At 39.1% G+C, this 23,103-nt stretch overlaps 1 protein-coding gene across 6 annotated transcripts in view; it reads right to left on the bottom strand.

Moving 5' to 3' along the window:
- The window catches only part of AKAP6 (A-kinase anchoring protein 6), a 584,194-nt gene that overhangs the window by 269,442 nt on the left and 291,649 nt on the right, over positions 1-23,103 (bottom strand). For all 6 annotated transcript variants that reach the window (XM_036842081.1, XM_036842086.1, XM_036842084.1 and 3 more), the window contains one exon: positions 450-701. In XM_036842081.1, the coding sequence (XP_036697976.1) occupies positions 450-701 (252 nt within the window). The remainder of the gene's footprint in view (positions 1-449; positions 702-23,103) is intronic.

Here is a 23,103-nt window from a genome sequence, read left to right as displayed (position 1 = left end):
ATGTAGACCATTGTATTTGCATGTAGATCACGCAGATCACAGTCTGGTCTTAATGTCTGTCCACTTGCCTCCACTCCCCACTAGTCTCAGCTCTTTGAAGGCAAAGGCCATGTTTTGATCACTATTACACTCTTAGCACCTAGTGCCTGGCCCATATAAGCACTCAATGAATATTTATCAAATAATTGAACGAGGAACAGGAAGCCAGGTTAGCACCAACAGCTACGAGTGGTACCTGTGCAAACTACCGGGTGTGAATGAACTCTGGTTTTTAGCTTCATTCACATTAGAAGTGCCCTAGTCTCTAGTCACTATACCTAGATTCAACACCCAGCTTAGGACCTGCTTATTTACCTATAAAGAATTCCTATCCCACACCTCTGAACTGAAAACATTCTCAAATAATCACACCTGACAATGCACTATTTGGCTTCAAGGAAAACACCCACCTCCTTTGTCTCTTCGGAGAAAGCTTGCAGAATGTCTGTCTGTCTGGTGTAGTTGCCATTGGCGTCCTGCAGACCTTGCAGAATGCGCTCCCGCAGAACCAGCACTGAGACGCGGAGCTGGTGCCAGAGGAGCTGCACCGCGTGGATGTCCACAATCACGTTGACGGAGTAGGATAGCAGCTTCAGGGAGAACTCCGTTTCAAGGAGGGCATGGATTTGCTCAACATGATCAGAAATATCTTCACAAATGTCCTGCAATAAAGAAAAGCAAACATACGGTGACTCCTTTGCCTTAACCTGGGAAGGGGATGGTAGAAAGGTCACTCCTTCACCTGACACCAATGATCAGGGCCAACAGGTCAGGTGAGCACACGTTGGATAGCTGGCCTTTGTTTCAGTTCAGATAGAGTCACAGGCCATATTCCTGGGCACTGGGCCTTCAGCGCACACAGGTAAGTTGATCTCTTTCTAAGCCACGAAAATCCTACTATTTTTCAGATACTCACACTGAAAGTTCATCCAAGGTGAGAGGTTATCTCACAAATCCGCTCTCTGTTCTCTTTATTTACTGTTAGTTTGGGATTTAGGTAAGGGAGCCAACAGCTCTTCTCTTTGCTACTGGTGAGCTCCACCGAACACATAATATCTCAGGATAGAAGCATCCTCCAGACATGCAGCATGAAGAAAAATGGGCTAGAATGTGTGCTGCATTGGAACTCCTAGCCATTCTCAGTAAGCCATGGGATCTTCAAGGTAAGGGATAATTGTCACTTTCCCATAGGGACACAATTTAATATTTAAATTCTTAACGGATATCCACGCTTTGCAAACAAAATCACTCTTAAGAAGGAAAACCAGGGAAACCCCAAGAGTGAACAAAAACAAAATACAGTTTGGTTTTGCTTTTAAGACTCAGGCATTTAAAATAAAACCATTACTATATCAAAGTTTCAATGTCCTCCTCACATACTATTAGGTAGGCAGATTTTACCTGATGTGTCACTTGTCCTTACAAGTTCCCACATTTTCATTGTGCTGTAAGGGGCCAGCAGCATGAAATGGGCGGCAGCACTGGTAATACTTACTTGAGCAACTGGAGTCCATTAAGCATCAAAATGATGTAGATGTCAGCAAAAAGTGCTCAGTTACTCACTTTTAGTTATGTATCAGTGATTTCTTTTAAGTGCGGCTTTTATTTATGATTTTCGTTAAAGCTAAAATTTTAAGACAGCCTTTGAGTTCTGAGCCCTATCTTGAGTATCAAAACAGTCATTCTATGCTGGGAATATAACCTGCTGATTTCATACAATTCAATTAATTGTTTTCAAAGAAAAACTAAAATGTAACCTGTATTTGACAATGTATAATAATAAGCCAAAAAAACTATTGAATAATGATGGAAAGTTGTGCTGAATTCTGAACAAAAATTATTGTACAATTCCAATACATGCTCCAATATTAGTTCTTGAAATCCAAGACCTAACTGGTAATAAATTGGTGATAATAACTTGAAACAGATTAAAAGTTTAAACTAAATAGACTTTGGAGTTCTGATTAGGTAAATTTCTTAGAAAAAAATATGGCCCATTGGCTTATGCGGTCCAATAGAGACTTGGGGCAAAAATTATAATACCCTATTAACCAGTACATAAGAACCAATCACAGCCAGATTAGCTAGTCTCTGCTGGCCTTCAGCAGAAAAAAGCAGGCCTCTAACTACCATCAGATATTCCATGTAGCCTGGGGTCTTAGCTGATGCTTGTTTGGACATCTACTCCACTTACCCCACACATTTTATTCCTGATATCTCAACCACCACCCCAAAGCAAATGCCCTGCATGCTTTGTCCTATTAGGATGCTCATTTCTATGTAGTACTGTGTTGCCTTGGAAAATGCCCTTCCTCCCACTGCTGACCTCTTCCAAATTCTCAGTACTCTCCTGGCTAATATCCCCAATCCCTTGTAAAAACGTGCCTTAACCTCTTCACGAATGCTACCTCTACCTCCTGTTCTTACCCAAACTTGACTTTGCCCAAGGCTTCTGCTTCCTCCACTGCTCTCCCAGGGGAAGCCGCTCATTCTCCCAGGCCTCAGCTGAGAGATGGGGGAGGGTGGAGGAAGGAGGGGGAGCTGCTGGGGCAAGGGCAGACCTCAGTTCTGTTTTGTCACTTTCTGATCATTACTCTCTCGCCTTCTTTCTTCGTAGGTGCCTCCTGTCTGCTAAACCTTCCTGCCATCCTCCCTTACTGCTGTTATCTACGTTCTCTCTCACTCCTCTGCACTGAAGAATGCATCTGGCTCACGGTTTTCCTCTCCACACTGAGCACACCATTATCTTAGGTAATTTCAACATTCACCCTGAGGAGCCAGCCAACACTCTAGCCCCGGATTTCCTTTACTTCACTACTCCTAAGACCTTCACGCCCATTCTACCGGGATGACTCTCTGCCATCGCTCCACTCTGGACCTTGTCGTCACTTCACCTGGGGAACAATATCAGAAAGTCCCTTGTGCCCCCAACCTCTCTTTGACAGACTTTTGTACTCCCATCTCCCCACTACAGGTGCTTTTCAACCCCCTCCAGGCCACCATACCCTCCAGCCACTTTCCTCATACACCCCCTGCCTCCTAGCACAGCTTCCACAGTGGTTACTTCAACCACTCTCTCGGCAGTGTGCTCAACTTCCTCACACTCTTGATTCCGTGACTCAGAATTTGTGAGTCTCTGTCTCTTAGGCCCCACTGCAATCTAGAGATGCAGAAAAATGACATACCTTGGAGAGAAAAAGGTTTGAGTAACCCTTCTGCCACCTGCTCAGAAGAGCTAAATAGGCATTTCTACACCATCCCACGCTCATCCCCCAATACAGAAAGTTATATGTATAGCCTTGGTACCATGAAAACTTCATGCCAAAGCACATGTCATCCACTCTATTTACACACATTTGGCTCCTTCATAATGGATGCAGGAATCTAGTCAGAGCCAGTTCATGGGTCAAGATGTCAGGCAACCACCCAGGGGAAACTATGTGTAAGGGGCACTAAAGCATCAATGGTGCCAGTTAACTTAGGTTTTCAGACCCTCCTCCTTAGTAACTGTGAAATGTGAATTAGCCCTGTTCCCACAGAAGCAGATGGGCCCTGAGGAGAAAGAAACACCCTCCCCACAAGTGCTGACCTCACTCTGTTGAGTATTTTGGCAATATGCACATGAAGGATCCGCTGAAATTCTGAAACTAAATAATGCATAGCATGGTGCAATTTTCTGGAGTCTATTAACTTATTTAATTACTTTTATGCCCTCTACTCTGCCATCGGTTGTCTGGCTTGACAAAATTACATGCACGCACAAATTATAGAACAAGAACTACAGATAAATGTGTAGGTTGTATATATGAGTGTGTGAGTGTATATACTCCCTCTCCTCCAAACGGGGACTATGCTTTGAACACTTGATGAGATGTTTGTTTAGAGAAAGGTAACTAATTCTGAATCTATATCTAGGTTTTAATAATAGAAGATCTGCTTTTCCCTGTCCCTCTATATAAATGTCAAACAAATATTTAAAAAATATTCAGTCTGAAGCTTCTGGTGCTTTGGCCCTTAACTACTGCCAGTTTGTTGGATGTTATATGAAACAAGCTGAAGATTACGGACATTCAGTCAGATAACCAGGTATCAGAAACTTTAAAAAATGATTTGCTGAATGGCTTCCTCCCAGCAGAGATTGTTTGGAATTAAAAGGCACTGAGAGATCTGACTTGTTGGAGGCCCTGTGGGCACTAGATTAATAAGATGAAGTGGAAGCTTGGGTGTGGAGTTGGATTGGAGCCCAACTGATGCATGTAAGGAATCACTGGTGTTTCAGCTTCTACCGGATGTTTAACTTGAGCAGATAGCAACTGGAAACTGGACTCAACTCACATGGCTGAACTGCTCAGTGTATAACAAACTTTTGAGCACTGCAGTGCTACTTGGTGGAAACAAAGTGGTAATTTTAGAAGAAATTCACAGTTTTTTAGGAATATGAAAAGAAACAATCCCTTTGGGACTGGAGATACATAATATATATCTGAAGAACCTATAAGCAAAAATATTTCTCCCCATCTGTTTACTAAGAGTATTAACAGGAAATAAAATCTTTCATTCATAGTTGGAGGTTTAAAACACTTAACATGGCAACGACTAGTTATGCTGATATAGTGACTAAAATTCATAGGGAAGTGTAATTGCCCAAAAAATGTTAATGTTTGATTTCAGATTCTTTCCTATTTTGATAGAGGGTGTTAGTAGGCAGAAAATTGAATGTCTACAGAAGAGTTAAGGTCAAGAAAGGGATGAGGATGCTAAAGATTCTATGAGTGACAGCCAAGGAACCCTTTCCAGCATCCATGAGAAAAATGGTTAGGTCCACTGGTCCATCTTCTATAAAGCAACTTATTCCAGGCTCTGCTTTCATAGTCGTAGCCTGAAATTATCCCATTTCTCCTGTTCACACCTAATTCTGGCCACTGTTTCCATCAGTTCCAGGCCCTCTCCCCAGTGTTGTCTGTGTTAGACCTTTCTTCTCTGACTTCTAGACTCCTCTCCTGATTCCCAAGTATGCATCATCTGGAATGATGCAACCATGGACAGATCCACCAGCCCACACTGCTCACACTCTTAAGACTCTAGATTCAGTCTATTGCCCTTAAAGGCAGCTCCCACTCCTTGTAAACCAAGTCCACAAACAGAGAGCTGGAGGACTCTGAGAATGTAGAGGTGGAGGAAAGGCAGATCCAGAGAGAGGGGCCAAGGATACCAAGACAAACTGTTAACCTTCAGAAGCTCACCTGGAGTTGGTCCCATTATCTTGTTCTGTTATAGACAAATGAAAGCTAAAAATCTAACTTCCTGTGAATAGTATTATTTGGCAACAGGAGGCTGTTTCGCATAATTAATGAAGATTTTATATCATCAGAAGGTAGCTTCATTCCCAGAGGATTTATTTCAGCATGTGAATGTTTTCCCCAAGTAGAGGACTGGTTCCTCAGGACCTCTTTGTATAATTAGTGGCTACCATTAAATTGGGCAGTCAAGAATTTTGATGATATGGATCTTACTTTAACAGACTAATAATGAACAAAAACTTAATTTCAGTAGATAAAATTGCTTAGTTTATTTTTCAGTATCATCAATTGGTATCAACTGCTTTAGCTACTTAAAATCTCTCATAATTCTAACATGAATTTCATTCATTCTCTTATATCTTTTCCTCTGAGAAAAGATGTTCCCCAGCAAGCTCATTTAAATGACTAAATCAACAGATGTCTTAAAGAATAACAAACTTTAATTTTAAACTGAAGATAGTCTTTAAATGTCCTTAAAGCAATAACACTTTTTATAGCTACTCAAATTGTCCCCAGCACAATTAAGGATAGAAGGATAATGTCTTTAGGAATTAATTACTTCTGTTTTTTTCAGTGAATGTATTGAGTACCTACTATGTACTAACCCATGTGCTGGGAAATAAAGGTGAATAATGCCAGGGTTTGGTCCCCTGGAGTTCCCTGCCTGGTGGGAGGGGGCATATAATGAGAAATTATAGTCAGGAAAATAAGTGTTCACAAAGGGTACACAGAAGAGGAGGAAATGATTGTGTCCAAAGGGGCAAAGAGGAAAGGGGCACAAGCGCTTTTCTAAGGAAGTAAAGTTTGGGTCTTGAAGAAGACAACCAGGAGATGAGACAGAGAAGAACATTCCAGGAAGTAGCAGGTGTCAATGTTGTCTCCATAACTGTGGACCTGGGGTTTAGCACCAATTTCTTAGGCACGGCATATTACACACCGTCCATAAAACAAAAAATTTTGACTTCATCAAAATTTAAAACTTTTGCTCGTGAAAGATATTTTTTAAGAAAAGGAGAAGATAGGGCTTCCCTGGTGGCGCAGTGGTTGAGAATCTGCCTGTCAATGCAGGGAACACGGGTTCGAGCCCTGGTCTGGGAAGATCCCACATGCCGCAGAGCAACTAGGCCCGTGAGCCACAACTACTGAGCCTGCGCGTCTGGAGCCCGTGCTCCACAACAAGAGAAGCCACGATAGTGAGAGGCCCGCGCACCACGATGAAGAGTGGCCCCCACTTGCCCCAACTAGAGAAAGCCCTCGCACAGAAACGAAGACCCAACACAGCCAAAAATAAATAAATAAATTAATTTAAAAAAAAAAAAGAATATAAACTACAGACTGAGAAAAATATTTGCAAATTACTTACCCAACAAAGGATTTATATCCAGAACATACAGAGAATTCTCAAAACTCAACAGTAAGAAAACAACCAACCCAATTCTAAAATAGGCAAAAGGCTTGAACAAACACTTAACCTAAGTGGATATAATGATGGTAAATAAGCTCATGAAACAATCTTCAGCCTCATTAGCCATTAGGGAAATGCAAATTAAAACCATAGTGAGATACCAGTATATACTTATTAGAATGATTAGAATAAAAAATTACTGAAATACCAAGTGCTGAGGAGTTCCAGAGCAGTTGGAACTCTCCTACACTGACGATGAGAATGCAAAATGGTACAGTCATACTTGAAAACAGTTTAGCAGTTTCTTATGAAGTTAGACATACACTTACAATCTGACCCAGCAATCCCACTCCTGGTTGTTTATCCTAGAGAAATGATAACTCAGGTACACACAAAAATGAAAAGACGCTCTATTCATAAAAACCAAAACTTAAATGTCCTTCAGTGGATAAATGGATAAACAAACTACAGTACATCTATACAATACACAGCAATCGGGGAAAAAAAGAACTATTGATACAGGCAACAATTTGGATAAACCTCAAAAGCATTATGCTAAGTGAAAGAAGCTAGTCTCAAAAGGGCATACACTGCATAATTCCATTTATACAACATTCTCAAAAGACAAAACTATAGTAATGAAGAATATATCAGTGGTTGCCAGGGATTGGGGGTGGGGAGGGCATGACTATCGACCTATAGCATGAGGGAGTTTTTTGGGCTGATGGAACTGTTCTGAATTCTGATTATGGAGAAGGTAATAGAAATCTACACATGGGTTAAAACTTGTAGAACAGTACACCAAAACCCCCCCACAATTTTGCTGTATGATAATTTTAAAACTAATGAAACAAAAGGAAGCCAGTTTATAGTCTCTTAGTAAAATGCATGTAAAAATTAATTTGGGGTCACACATTCCCTTCAGATTCTTGGAAATGACAAATAGCACAGCCCTTAAGGTCATGGCACTACTATCATCATCTCTGATTCTGTAGCTTCCACATTAGTTTCTGGCAAGTATAAAAGAAAATGAGGCTCATCTGGAGCCCATCTCAAAGTGAATTAAAGCAAATGACAGTGGAAACAATGTATATGCAAAAGTTGCATAAAAATCTTTTCCATAGATATTACTGCATTAATGCGGGAAAGTGATGTTATTTTCTTGTTTAATTCACATACAGCACAGTAGCCCCTGTGGCATTCAGTATTACTCACAGCACAACATGCACTGAATACATTATGTTGCCAACTGCCCGCTTCACTCAACCTTCATGACACCTTGTGGTCTCAAAATTGCAGCTGCTGCTGCCTGTCACTGAAACAGGACTCTTCTATGGTTGCCTAGTAGCTGATACAAACACTGAGGGCCTGAGACTGTTTACAAATAAACTCCAGCTGGTTGGGTCAGTATTTTTCCTTTAATTTAGTTGTATGTTTATGTGAGAGAGGTGTCTTTTTTTGGTAAGACTGTTGTGTATGTATTTTCCAGTTGTATCTTATTTCTTCTAGACAGATACAGGGCTTTTAAGATACCTGTTATGTATTTAACCAGTATGTCCAGTTTTCACCAGAGTGCGATCGAAGTGAGGGTGTCCTTCCTGTGACTGCTCTGACTGCTTACGCTCATAACTCTAAGTATGACTGCCCCAGCTCCTGCTAACTGACCCTGGGAGGGGATCTGTTTGCTGCCTCATCATTAGGCCACCATGCCCATTTCCAACCATTCTCAAAACATCCTGAAGGTTTCCCCGTGAAATTACAAGTGTCTGTGGATCAACATTCTGCCAAAGTGCTCCAAATTGCCAGTCTCCAAGGGCTCCACGAGAATGTGGAGGGAAACCTGCCCTTCCAGCAACTTTCTCGCCCAGGTCCTAAAGCAACACTGGGCACCCCAGTTTCACTAAGTCCCACAAATGCAGCTGCTCCCACTTCTCTCTTGTTTCTTGCTTCCCTACGTGCAATCCCCAAATGAGAAAACATAGCAAATCCCTCCAGTACCTACAACCTGCCTCTGCACAGGGATAAACAGTAATCAACAGTCATTTCTGCATTCTTCTACTACCCAAATAATGTTTCTTTCTCTTCCCCCAAATAATTTCACTGTTTCTCTCAAAACACTCTTGAGTTACATTTGTATAACTGCAGGACACATTCCGATGGTTTTTCTAAAACAAACATGAATTAAAGTCCACTTTTAAAGGATAGGTCTCCTCACTCCCACTTCCATCTTTTTCCCTATCAGAGTTTCAAAAACCTTGAGCCCTCATCTTACCCAGAGGATACCATTACATTTAAAATAAAGAGTTTTTATGTTCTAAAGTCAGTAAGCAAGAGATAAGTAAATATAAGATGTATTTTGTGTACATAATTTAGTCTTACTGCAAAATGCCATGTCATCATGACTGCTCATTTTGTTTACTGGCAATTGTAGAAATGAATGATTAAAGTGTCTTTTACCCATATGTTCACCATATGTATGTGTTCATTAGAAAAAGCTGAAAAGAGATTCTTACCTAATACATGTACTTTGTATTTTAAAATACAGATCAAGGGAATAGCAGTTACTTGTTTAAAAAAACTCACAAGTGAACCATGTGAACTAAAACTTGCAACCTCATATAAAAAATATTGCAGAGTATTAATGTCACCTTCAGTTGACTTTCAAAACTGTACTTTCTCCAAAAGACAGATTAATAGATGTTCCTATGATAAGGTATTTTTATTTCCCCAAAAGTAGACTACCCCCTCTTTTTTTCCTTCCTCTACACTTTTTTTTTAAATTATAGCTGTATTTTTAAAATATTTATTTTATTTACTTATTTTTATTTTTGGTTGCAACAGGTCTTTATTGTGGCATGCGGGATCTTTTTGTTGTGGTGCATGGGCTCTTCGTTGCAGCGCATGGACTTCTCTCTAGTTGCAGCATGCAGTTTTTCTCTCTCTAGTTGTGGCACGCGGGCTCCAGAGCATGTGGGCTCTGTAGTTTGCCGTACGTGGGCTCTCTAGTTGAGGCACATGGGCTCAGTAGTTGTGGCGCACGGGCTTAGTTGCCCCGTGGCATGTGGGATCTTAGTTCCCCGACCAGGGATCAAACCCACGTCCCCTGCATTGGAAGACGGACTCTTTACCACTGGACCACCAGGGAAGTCCTATTCCTCTTCACTTTTCTAATGGTCCTAGTTTCTTCTTTGTCATATTGAAAATGACTGTGATGAAGACTGGTGGGAGGGATGCTGAGACTTTTATGATCATCATAGTACTTCTCTCCAAAGTTTGAAGAACTTTATGATTATAAAGAGTGGTTATCCTTTTAATTACTAAAATTCTGCAAGTATGAGGACTGAAATGAGATTATTTATGCAAAAGTGATTTTTCTGTTATCATTAGCTGGTACTCATCCATCTCCCTCACTAGATTGCACCTTTCTGGAAGCAGGAAATGTATCTTACTCATCTGCACTGCTAGGACACTGCCATACATGTGGGCAGTGTCCAAAGGATGCTTGTAGAATTTGATTCAATTGGATAAAATACTGTATTTCACAAATCAATGTAAAATCCTTAAAAAGCAAGTACTAGTTTAGCTTCCTCTCCCAAGTATATCCACACTCATCAGTATGCAATCTGCAAATGTAAGTAACTGACATCATCTCCTGTTTTGATTAGGAGAGGTGATGAAGAAAGCACATGGATTTGGGAGAGCGAAGGAGACTGTAGAAAGAGGAGGATGAAGACGCTCAATACAGACTTGGAGGCCTTCACACTTCTGCTTCCACACTCTGAAAGCCTCCTTTGCCTTAAACTGAGAAAGAACCAATTAAAAGTTCTGCCTGGCCATACCTGGCCATATCCAAATCAGGATTGTTCTGCCTTCCATTACTGAAATTTTTTTGGATTAAAATTGTTATTTTAAAAGCGTCAGAGAGTTCACTGATGAAGATTCCACTTTAAATTCTTAATCCCAGGCTCTGACTTATTCGATAGGGAAAAAATCCTGAGCAAAAAGACAAGAGGAAAATTGACAATTGCTATTGCACATTGGAAAAACCATTTTTTCTAACTGAGCTATGCTTAGTCACATTCATATTCAGTGTTCTAGATAAAGGTTCAAAATCTAAGTTCATTCACTAGTGAAAATCACAGCTATGGCCTCAACGCTCAATAGCTCATCTGGAAATTGCTCGGAAGGTCTGTACTTTCCCCAGGACATCTTTATAGAACTGATTTCAGGTAGAAATTGACAGAGAAGTCAGTGGCGGTTTTTATACTGAAGTGTGCAGTATAATCGTGTGTTAATCATGCAGATTCCAGGGCTGCTCCTTTTGAAGAGAGATGGGATGTAGAAATCTGCATTTTCTTAAGCATGCAGTGGTCATTATGCCCGTGTTCTAAGCACCACAAATGAAAAACACTGAGCCAGAGATGGGTCATCTGTCTAGAAACAGGAGCTACGTGCAAGCCTGTTGCTACACAACCCTAAGAACAAAACCCAGCGACTTGAAAGGCAGTCTGCCACTGACATTACACAGATGTCTCTACCAGAGAATTCACATTCTTTGTGTTCCAGAACACAATTTTCCACAACCTTATTTATCTACTGCTTGCACTGTTGTGATAATCTCTAGGGTAGCATCAGGTTTGCAGGTTTCTCTAACATGCTTTATTTTTTTTCTGATTTTTTACACTTTTTAAATATAATAAAACAGATATAAAATATCACACATAAAAATATATAGCTTAGTGAATTATGATAAGGCAAACAACTATCCAGGTCAAAAATTAGAACTTTGCCAGCCACCCCAGAAGTGCCCCCTCCCCATCACAGACCCTCCAAGCCTCAAAAAAGTGATCACTATCCTGACTTGAAGAGCAATCACTTTCCTGCATCTCTTTATGGTTTTATCACCCACGTATGCATGCCTGGTACTATAATTTACTGTTGCCCATATTTTCACTTGCTATGTCTGTAAGTCTTTTTAAATCTACAGAGTCCATCTCTATTCCTTTTGTTTTTTTTCATACAATTCACCTGTTGAAAGTCCTAGGGCATTAGACTTGCAGAGTTTCCCATAATTTGGATTTGTTGGTTGCAGCCATGTGAAAACAGTCAGTGTGTTGGTCCTCTTCCTACAAACTGGCAGCTGGATCCTAAGGCCTGATTAGTTTAAGGTACAATGTCTTTGACTAAACCATCAGCAGTATTGTGTTCTTTCATCAAGAGGAATTTAACTGTGGTTTTTGCTCTTTTTTGATAGTTGATGCTATCAACTATTTTGACAGTTGATGCTCTGTACCTAAAACTGTTAATGTATTGGGGATTGTAAAATGATGATATTCTATCAATTTGTTTTCATTTACTAGCTGGAATAGAAGATGCTTCTCTTTATGGAAAATTTGGTTACAGTGATATAATTCATAAAGGAAAGTGAAGATATATGCTTGATTCTTTCCTTTTCATTATCAGTTTTCAAGATAATGAATTGGTTTTCAAGGCAATGAATTGGTTCTCTGTTACATTCAGAAGGTAACCAACCAGTCGGTTTTTAATATCATGTTGTACTCATGGATTTAAACATATTCGATGGATTTTGATCCATAGCAATTCTCAACCTTATTGAAGGGCAAACTGTCCATCTTTCGCCAGTAGTATCCCCTTCAATTTGACTTCAGGTTGGCTATTCTAAGTAGACTGTGATAGCTTCCTTGCTCATCTTGTGTATTACCAGGCTTGAAATCAGCCATTTTTCTAATAAGCCTTGGTTTCCTTTAATGAGAAATGTTTTTTCAGACTACCATCTGGACAGTAGGGAAGCTCATTACTTCTGGGTTAGTGATTGTTTCTAGGCTTTTTTTTTAATTAACAGCTAGTAGATATGTATATTTTTTAAAAAACACTTTATGAGTTCATAACTGATATTTCCAATTCAAATTCATGACCACAGGGTTTTAACCTAATATCTTCTATATGACATCTCTATCTCCTTTCTTCCACACCAAGAATTCTGATTCTCAAGAACACAGGGGGTGATGGAATTAGAGAATCCCATAATTACTCATTTGTTTTATCTCACATTATACATATGACAGTTTCAGAATACTAATGCTAATACTACTATTAATACTGGCCCTGAAGCAAATGACTAAGATAGGCATGTAAAAGATCTGGTCAAGGTGGCTTTTGTTACCACAGAAGAGAGCTGGGTCACCTTTGGTTTGTCTTTAACTGGTCTTTGAGAGAACAGAACTTATACCCTAGTCTCACATTCATGACTGTTCATATTACACAGTTTAAACATTTGTGGGTTTTGTAGGTTCCCACATTAATCAAGGTCCTTTTCGAAGGGAAAAAAAGCCTCAATAAAAATATAACCACATGACCATTAGTTTTCCTACAAGGAGGGAAAAGACTTTGCTTTTAGAAGGTGTGCCTTAAGAGACTTCCTGCCTCAGCAGACCCTTCTAATCTTTGCAGATCATCACAGAATATGCAAAAGGACAAAAATCAATGAAAGTAGTAATCAACAACATTCCAAAGAGACTGCACCATTACATGAACTTGAGTGCTGGGTTTGCCAGATAAAGCACTCTTTCTTTTCCTTTCCAGTATAACACCTACAGAGCATATGGTGATTCTAATTACTTATTAGTTTAGGGCTGTCCAGAGATGAAGATGGATCTCCTCTTGAAGCCATGGATTGTGAGGATCTCTTCATTTACCATCTCACATGGCCAAAGTTGTGCACTTCACATATTTGCTTTGTTTGTTCAGTGATCTATAGATCATTTCTGTCTATTTCTATGAGGTCTGTCTGCCTTAGAAAATTCTTGTGTGGCAAGCATTGCATTTGTCTATTTTGCTTTATAGAGTATAGTACCACATGCAAATAGATTCTTAATACATGCTGATGTTAGTGATACTTAATTCACGAACCATGAAATAGGAGCTTGTAAGATGATCATGAGAAAGAATAAATGAATCATAATATGTATCTAGATTACTCTGCACCAGGATGAATATTAGAAGGTCTTAGTTCTTGGTCTTGTTGTGTCCTGGTTATCCTTGTCCCAACAGATCACTGAGTCTCAGTTTTCTCATCTGCAATAAAGTTAGGTAGATGGAATACCATCCACCAAGCTGGATGGTGTTCCATCCACCACCATCAAGCTCTAAAATTTTCTTCTGTTTTCTTTTTCTTTTATTTTGTGTAGCCCTCCCATAATACGTAGCCTGAATTTGCATTACCCAGAAGCTTTTGTGTATCTCTGAAAATCCTTGTAACATGACTGCTACTTCCTTCTAGTAGTAGAACAAGCACTAGACTAGGAATCAGGAGACCTGAGTTCCAGTCCTGGGGACATTGAAAAGTATCTCTCTGGGTTCTGCAGGTGACCCTCCCATAAGATTTGAAATAACAGCACTGATCCATACCAGCAGGCCGAGGAGGAAAGATCTATGATTCATTCAAAATGAGAGCTAAGACCCCTACACTTCCACCCCAGGGTTAAAGTCCTGAGGACCCCCTTTGGTTGTGTTTTCCTTAGTCACCATGATAGACTCAGGCCATTATTCTTCCACTTTCCTATTCCCCCATTCCTGCACACACACACACACACACACACACACACACACGCCTGTGCGTGTATGCATATTCCTTTGAGGCTCATTCCTATCTGCCTATACCACCCACTACTATCTCTTCATTCCAGTCACTTAAGATTTTATTTTCTAAAAATTTATCAAAATTTTTAGCAATTTAGATTTATTTACCTGAGATGGAAATTTTCTAGTAACTCTCTTGAAATTTTGGAGCATTTCAAGTTATAAATGGTCTTATAAGTTCATCTACAAATGCTTTCTCTTGACCTATTCATAAATACTCTTCATACTGGGAGAAAGAAGTTAAGAGGATGAAAGTCCTATTTGGGATTTCATTGCTGACTCATGGTGTGACCTTGGAAAGGTCAACCTCTTTCTTAGATGCACTCTTTATATATTTAGATCACTAAGAACATGGCACAGCTTCTAAGGATGTGTTTCTATGTCTTCCTCCCCCACATAAATATATCCACAGCAACTAGCTTGGCTGTTGATTTGTATTTAACACCTACAGCATGCCTGTTGGAAGCTAACATTATAGACACAAGTTTTTAGATCTCACATCTGAGAGTCCGGAACAGGAAATGAAACCTCATAGGATTAGAGTCCTGTGAAGAACTAATTTTAGGCGCCATGGTTAACACCCTGTGAATGAGATAACAACAAATCCATATTCTGAAGCCAATGCTACCCTTTTATGTAAGGTAGATGGGAATGCAGGTCATCAATTAACCTTCTGAAAAACTCACACTGCCTCCCATGGACCCAATAATTTCATTTCCAGGAAACTCTCCTAAGGCAGTAATGCGTTTACCTACTGAAATGCTATCACAGAGTTGTTTTTTTAATTGTGAAAAAAATCTAACAACAAAAAGATCAAAAGAGAGGAGATTGGTTTAACATGATGTGGTGTTCCATACAATGAAAAAATACACAGATACTACAATATGCGTGTCGGATGTTCAAGATATATTGTTAACTGAGAAAAACTAAGTTATGTAAGAGTTCTATTAAAAATTATAGTTATGTATACTCATAGCGAAAGAACTGAAAAATATGTTAAAGCTGTTCATAGTATATTCTCTAGGTGGCAGCATTGTAAATGATTTTTAATGTACTGTTTTTCTCCACTAGAGATTCATTTCTTTTGTGAAAAAAAAAAGTAAAAATTAAACAACAATGAAGAAGTTAGTTTCTATGGCAACATGTCAAGGAATGCACAGTTATGCAGAGGAAGTAATACGTAGAGTACAATATCAATAGAGTCAATATCATTTACTGAAGATCAATGTCAGAGCAACAGGATCCCAGACTCCTGGCATTCTTTTTGTGTAGGGATAGACCTGTCACTTCATTCACAGATATCCTATCAGCATTCTCTTAGGGTTCTATGTCAGATGGCCAGGTGCTACTAGCCAAGTACTAACAGACAAATAACATATCATTAATCAGTGGTTATTAAGACTTTCAGCTCTGTTTTCATTTTGATTGCCTTTTTTAAAGTTTAACAGAATTGATATAAAGATACAGGTGAGGGAAAGACATTAATCACCTGAAATGAGTGAGAATGTATGTATTACCCATCCTCTCTCCCTTCTAATTTGATTGATTGATTTGTCCCAGAGCATGACTGTGTAGATCATTAACCCTCTTCTATATTTTCATATAAACCCATAAGGGAGGGATGTTTCTGGGGAAAGATTCCATTACTTGACAAAGTAAGACCTTGTTTATCTCCAGGAGTGACCTCAATATCCTAGGATTCATAATCTTCCACTTTCAAGCTACTATAGCCTTTGAGTAATTACCAGAGAAGTGAAGACATCTAAAGAGAACTCAGCGCTCCCTTGGGGGTATACTTTACATAACTAAAGTAACAGTTCTTCACAATTGCTTAGGAATTATTGAAATATACAATTTTTGCTGATCGATTTATATAAACTTTTGTTTACTTCCATAAATGCAAATAACTTGTACTGGTAGATTTGTTTTGTTCCTATGCCCATCCCTTCATCCACAGAACCACAAAGAGCAAAAAGCATACATCTAGCACATTTTCTGAAAAATTTTAATGCTGAGCATCAAAGCCTAAATGAAAACATAGAATTCAGCTTATATCTTAGTTAAGAAAATCCATTTTGGTATTTTGCCTGCTCCATCGTGCTTGACTGACTCTGTATCAGAACTACTCTTCAGCAAGAACTAGACATACAAAGCAAGATGAAAGTTACTGAATTCCAATAATGTGGTTTTAAATCTACCCTCATTGCCCTTTTCCAGAGGCCCCTTTGGGAAATAAAAATGGATCAAAATAACATATCTGACCACCAAGTACAGAAACCATCCATTATTAATGTCCCAATGACACACCAAAATGAAAGATGAAGGATCCATTCAAATAGTCTTATAACACTGATTCAGGCTCCTCAAAGGACATTGTACTTTACTTTTGAAATCAGCAACCAACTGAGAAATAAATTCAATTTCAATTCACTTTCCAAACTTCCAGATTAATTTTACCTATAAAATCATTTTAACCTCACTGCTTACTTAGTTTGACTGTAAACTTAGTGAGGAAGAACTTTCTTTTTTCTGACTACACACACAGAATCCTATTCATATCTCACAAGGAGCAGAAAGCACACAAAAGGAAAAGCAGGACCAGTAAATGAGCTCTGAGCAAGCACAAAGACCAACCAAACCTCAGGTTACTCCTTTCAACATTTAACCCATGATTAATAAGCTCCTCCCTATAGTATCCTAACTCTTAAGCCCCTCTACCCCTATTTAATTGCAAACAGAAACTGTCTTGTGAATGTCTAGTGAAAATTCTGGTGTGTACAAGTAAATTAATAATGAGTAATAAAATTACAGAAATAAAATAAAAGAGGCAAATGACTTAGAGATCAGAAAATAAGAGTAAGGAAAGACTATAAGAAAGATTTACAAGGATAAGGTAACTTAGATTGTTTCTCCATGATTTAGATCTTACCTTTGCCCAAAAAAGGGAGAGAGGAAGGTGGCTTATAAATAGTAAAGTTTACTGTTAAAGTTTGAAAAAGGACAGGAGGGAGAAAGATAAATAAGACACTTAAAATGATATAGTTGCTGCATTCAAGCACTCAGTTCAGCTCCATGGAAGGAGGAGAAAATGTGTGACCAGAAGTGGATGGCTGAAGAAAAAGACCTGGTGTGGGAAATTTGAGACATAAAGGAATTATCAATAGTTAACACAAGAGGGTGGCCGTAGATGGTTTCTGTGAGAGGAGTGAACTAAGGACCTGGAACAACCAAACATGGAAGATCCTGCTTCTTTGGAATTGCACGACATCTTCGTGGCAATAATTCAGACTTTGAGTGGAAAGCAGAAACAAAGTTTCAACTGAGAAAGTCAGGTGCAGAGACGCCTACCTAGACTGGAAATGGCTGAATTGAAATCAGAGGGAGAACATTGACAACAAGGAAATTCCTAAGGAAAATTTATCTCCGGAGCTAGTGAAAAGTGGATTCTGTAATTAAACTTTGTCCATGGTGTTTGTCTACTTACACTCTATAGAGGATTTGTTCTCCAGGTTTGCTCACACAAACATCAAGAAGGTTCTCACACTCCAAGCAGAGGGTAGAAGGTAAGTGCAGGAAGATTTGATCCAGAGGGACGTCTTTTCCTCCTTTCTCCCGCAGGTTGGTACAAAGGTCAAGATCACCAGTGACCCTGAGGAGCCCGCTATATCAAAATGCCCCTGGGGTTTCATCACAGAGCAACAAAGAATGAGGATCTGACTGGTCAGCTTGACTCCAGTGATTTCCTTCATCTGGGGCTGATATGAGAAAATAAACAGATGCTTCCCTGAAATTGACATTCTGTCATCATATGATGAGAGCAAAGAGGCCATCTTGATGTTGGAAAAAGCAGCTAAGCACCTAATTATAATAGCATTTGTTCTCTATAGAACAGGTCAGTCTTAGGTGGAAAATATTAGCATGGATACAGCTTAAGATCTATAAATAGGCTATGAAAGTGGCAGAACAAAAGCTGACAACAACTATGTGAGTAGAATGTAAAATAAGTATCAAAATATCTCTGGGAAACAGGATTGTAGGTAATTTTTTCTTTATATGTATCCATATGTTTATTTATATATTACAATTTAGTATAAGGAACATGGAATATTTTTCAAAAAATAACCATTTGGTGGTCTTTTTGCCTGCTTGTTTGTTCTTCATCATATACACAAAGATCCTGTCTTTTAAAAATAGGAGGCAATAAGTGCATTGCAGCAGAAAGACATGGTTAGCAGTAGTCATGGGAGAAGAGCTGGGCAGAAGGAGGGAAAAAATAACACATAGCCTTTTGTGCAAGGGCCCCGGAACCTAGGTGATGACCAGTGCCAGATCCCCCTTAAGGTGCTCTGCCCACAAAGATATTACAGTCAAGTCCTGACCCATGAACTCACCCTAAAACTTCCTTTAAATGTAGCCAGAATACATCTTGTTTTTCAAACTGTGGGAGGTCAGCTGCTAGGGCTTATGGAATGACAAAGATTTCCGGGAGAGGCAACCTCAGTGAGAATAAAGGAGTGTCAAGTAACATACAGCAAGTGTAAACTGACACCAAGGCTGGAATGACCAGCCCTCAGATGGACTATAAAAAGCCAGCAGAGTTGCACATCTCATCAGCAGGACTCTAGTTGCCTTGGAGCCAGACTGAGTCTGGGAGTTGTGACCACTCCAGCCACCAACGAGCAGGCAGTGCCCTGATCCAGCCCAAGCAAGAGGCTGGTGTCCTCGAGCCACCTCCCCTCTTGTGTAAGCACCTCGATGAGACACAGGCCAGGACAGTGTCATTTATAACAGCACAACCTGCACTTCACTTATACAGCCAAGGAGGAGCCAAGGAGGAGTCATAAAATACACTTATATACCACACAAATGGCCAATTAAAGGATTTTTTAAAACTTTAAAAAAAAATTATTGTTCAACAGAAGTTTACTGCAAAAAAGTTAGAAAAGCTAAGACAAAAAAATCAGGGACCATGTCTGTCTCATTTACCATTTATCCCTAGATCCCAAAACAACTCCTGGCACATAGTAGGCTCTCAATAAGTAAATAATCACTGAATGAAGAATAATTAAATAAATCTCCAATAACCTACTCTTCATACAAAGTAGTGCATAACTTTCTAGATTGTGTTCTATTTTTGTGCTGTTTTTCACTCAGTGGCATAACATGAATATTCTTTCATGTCAATAAATATGTTTCATAATTCTTTATGGCTGCACAGTATTCCATTTTATGAAAACAGAGTATTGTTTGAATCAATCCTTTGTAGCTGGATGTTGGCCTTGGAGTGTCATTCTCTTAACGGCACAAATATCCTATTGGTCAATCACTAAATTCTGCTGATTTTTCCTTTTGGTGGAATATTAAGTTCCATGAGAATAGGAACCTTTCCTGTCTTACTTATCACTGGATCTCCAGAACCTAGTACAGTTTCTAAAGATCAATAAAGAATGAATAAGCAATGACACTTGTCTGTCCTCTTCCTTTGATTCCTATTTCAATGGCCCTGCTCCTGTCTGAACCACTGGCAAAGCCCGCAAGCTGGTTTCCTTTCTCTAATATGTCTAACCACCTTTCCTAAGGCACCTTCCCTAATTCCTTTACTGAGTTAAATATCAATACATGCCCCTTTAATTATGTGATGAATTCCCCCTTTCATCATGTGATTCCCTTGCTCAGAACAACCTTAAAGTCTCTGCAATGCAAGGATAAATTCAAAAGTCTTTATTCTAGTTTAAGGACCACCATAAAATAATCACAGAATACTTTAAAAATGGGAATCTACCGTAGAGACTTTTCAGTCTGAAACCATTTCACATATGAGGTAACTGAAGCTTACAAGTTTCAATGACTTGCCAAGGACACATGGCTGGCCAGTGGTAGAACCCAGGTCTTTGGCCTACAGGCCACGGCTTGTTCCTTCAGGCCACGTCAGCTGTGTCCCAGTCTACCTCACCAGCTTCATCTCCTACCCAGATCCTCACTTCAGAGGAGACAGTTTTCAGACTGTCCCGAAATAAGCCTGACTCACCTGGCTCTTGTCTTTGCTCAGAGCATTACTATTGCCTAAACTGTCCTCCTGTCTGGCTTCTGTGCCTGATCTAATCTTTTTCAAGGCCCAGTTCAAGCCCTGCCTCCTCCACAATTCTTTTCCCAGGCCAAGCTCAATTCTTAGTGCTCTGATCTCGAATAGCATGTGCCTGCCCCACTCATTCCAGCACTTAATTATACATTGCCTTGCAATGGGAAATATTTCACAGCTGAGTGAAGTAGCTTGCTGCATGTGTAAGAAGGAAAAGAATGGTGGAAATGGAAAAAACACCACACAATGTGCTGAGCCAGCCAAATACATTCTGATGCTGGAGCAGGCCACTTAATAAGCACAGCCGCACAGGCATTACATCTTGATGCTTCCTTTCACCCTTCCTTATTTTAAATGTGGAACTTAATTTAAGGCCAGTGTTTCTGGTTTGCTAATTTCTGCAAAAGCCTTCCACCTTCAAGGCAAGATTATTTTTTATACTTTGAGGCACTGGATGGTAAGACCTTTGAGGGGAACAACTGTGCCTTACTTATTTTAGTATTCACAACAGTGCCTTGTGCAAAGCATTAGACTACAAATTTTGGAACAAATCTGATTACTTTTCTATAAGTAATTCTACAAATGCCCAAATTGAGATTTGCTATGGTATGATCCCCTAACTGATTAATATTTTTGACAAGTAATGAGAAATTACTGAATAGATAAACACAATACCGACCAAGATGGAAAGAAGATGGTCAAAAAATTTTACTATAGTTTCTATTATGCCAAAGAACAAACAAAACCCTGTAATACAGTTAATTTACCTTATTCGATTCACCACCGTCTATTCTTATACCAATACCATAACTCAGGGGAAGTACTACTTTTTAGGCACCATGCATAGACATTTTGTTTCTTTTCCTTAAGGTCTTCCTAAGAAGTTATGTGTGGGGGGCTGTGTGTATAATGATATATGCACACAGGAAAAGAGATAGGGAACTTCCTTTAGACTGAAGAATTAAAATGAGATATACATATATGGCCGTTACATATGCCATAAAACTGTTATTTATTATCGACATATTGATACACAAGTTTGGGATCTAATGTCTCTTCATGTATTTCTGAATCAGGGACTGGATAATTGATCCATTCACAGATTTATTGATGCATGAATGGACCATCTCCACCTATTGGCCAACAAATCTACATATGTCTAGATACCCACATATGCACACAAAATCAAGGCCAGATCTTACAGCCATGGCATGACTGAAATTCTGGAGGGGTTGGAGGAGGGAGTGCAGGTTATGTGGATGTGGTAGGAGCTGGTATCTTCATAGTAGAGCATTTACCATAATCTTTGCAGTCAATTTTTATTTTCACTTTCTACACCATGGCAGAACAAACAGAACTATGACTTTTGTTTTACACTCTATCTACAAAGCTGATTCAATGTTCTTAGGATAATTCTATTAAGTTTCCGACAATTATATTCCCTTCCATTCGTCAGGACTTTAGGACATTCCTTCAAGCCATTGATATGGAGGAAGATTAATACTACAGTTTATACATCCAAAAGTAATGTTTTCTCTCAAAGTCGTCACTCTGTGGAGCTATCTGCCTTTTTCAACAGTACAGTTAAAATAGAAATTTCTAGAATTCCACTTTAAGAACAGCCTTCAGGACAAGTTCACAAATTGCACAGTAAAATGAATGTCACGTCTTCACATTCATTTCTTATTTTGACCAATAATACCCAGCTTAATAACCCAGCTTACTCACCCTACGCTTGGCCCTAAATAACTTTTGCCTGTTTTCAAAAATCAAATTTACTATAAAAAGTTTGAGAATTAGACACCACTAAGGACTTTCAAAGAAGTATGCAGATGTCTCTAAAGGAGATTCCAAAAAATGGATTCTCAAACTACTGTGCCTATTATTGGACTATGATTGTGAAAATGAGTACATTTGATATAAATTCCTTATGACTGAGCAACTAAATGGAATCATTCATATTTACATATAACTCATAAATAAGATATGCATATACATTGTGCATGTATCAGAATGCCTTGTACATAATACTCAATTAATATACTTTTTCAATAATTGTTCTTAAGTACAGGAACAGTGTTATTGACACAGCATTGTTATTAATCACATCTTTATTTAAAATTTTGATATTCTGTTCATCATGATTTGTCTACATTGATTTTGGTTATTTAAAATATTTCATTAAAATATTATTTATCTTGATTACTAAGTTTCTTTGTCACCCTCTTAAATTTTGTGCCTGAGGCAATTCCCTCACTTGCCTCACACTAATCTCAGCTCTGCTTTGGCTAACCTACTGGCTGAGGAAGATGACAGAGCCTCCCATGCTAAGCCAGGCCTACAGTGGCCACCACCAGCCAACCAACAGACACATGAGCTAGATAAATGCTTGCTGCCTAATGGCACTGAATTGTGGAGTGGCTTCTTATGCAGCAAGAGCTAACTGATACACCAATGACAATCATAGGTCTATACAGATTAAGTATTTGGGGCTAGTAGACTCTAAGAGTTATGATTACATTATTCAAAGTTCACTGCTTATCTGGAAAAATACATGAGAAGTTATAGTAGATTGTATTACTGATTTCTAATAGTTAATGCTCTTCTCTGTGAAAGGATTA

The sequence above is a fragment of the Balaenoptera musculus genome, chromosome 2 (genome assembly GCF_009873245.2).
Source record: "Balaenoptera musculus isolate JJ_BM4_2016_0621 chromosome 2, mBalMus1.pri.v3, whole genome shotgun sequence".
In the NCBI taxonomy this organism is placed as follows: Eukaryota; Metazoa; Chordata; class Mammalia; order Artiodactyla; family Balaenopteridae; genus Balaenoptera; species Balaenoptera musculus.
The sequence above is the reverse complement of the archived record's forward strand: the minus strand, read 5'-3'. Positions and strand labels throughout refer to the sequence as shown.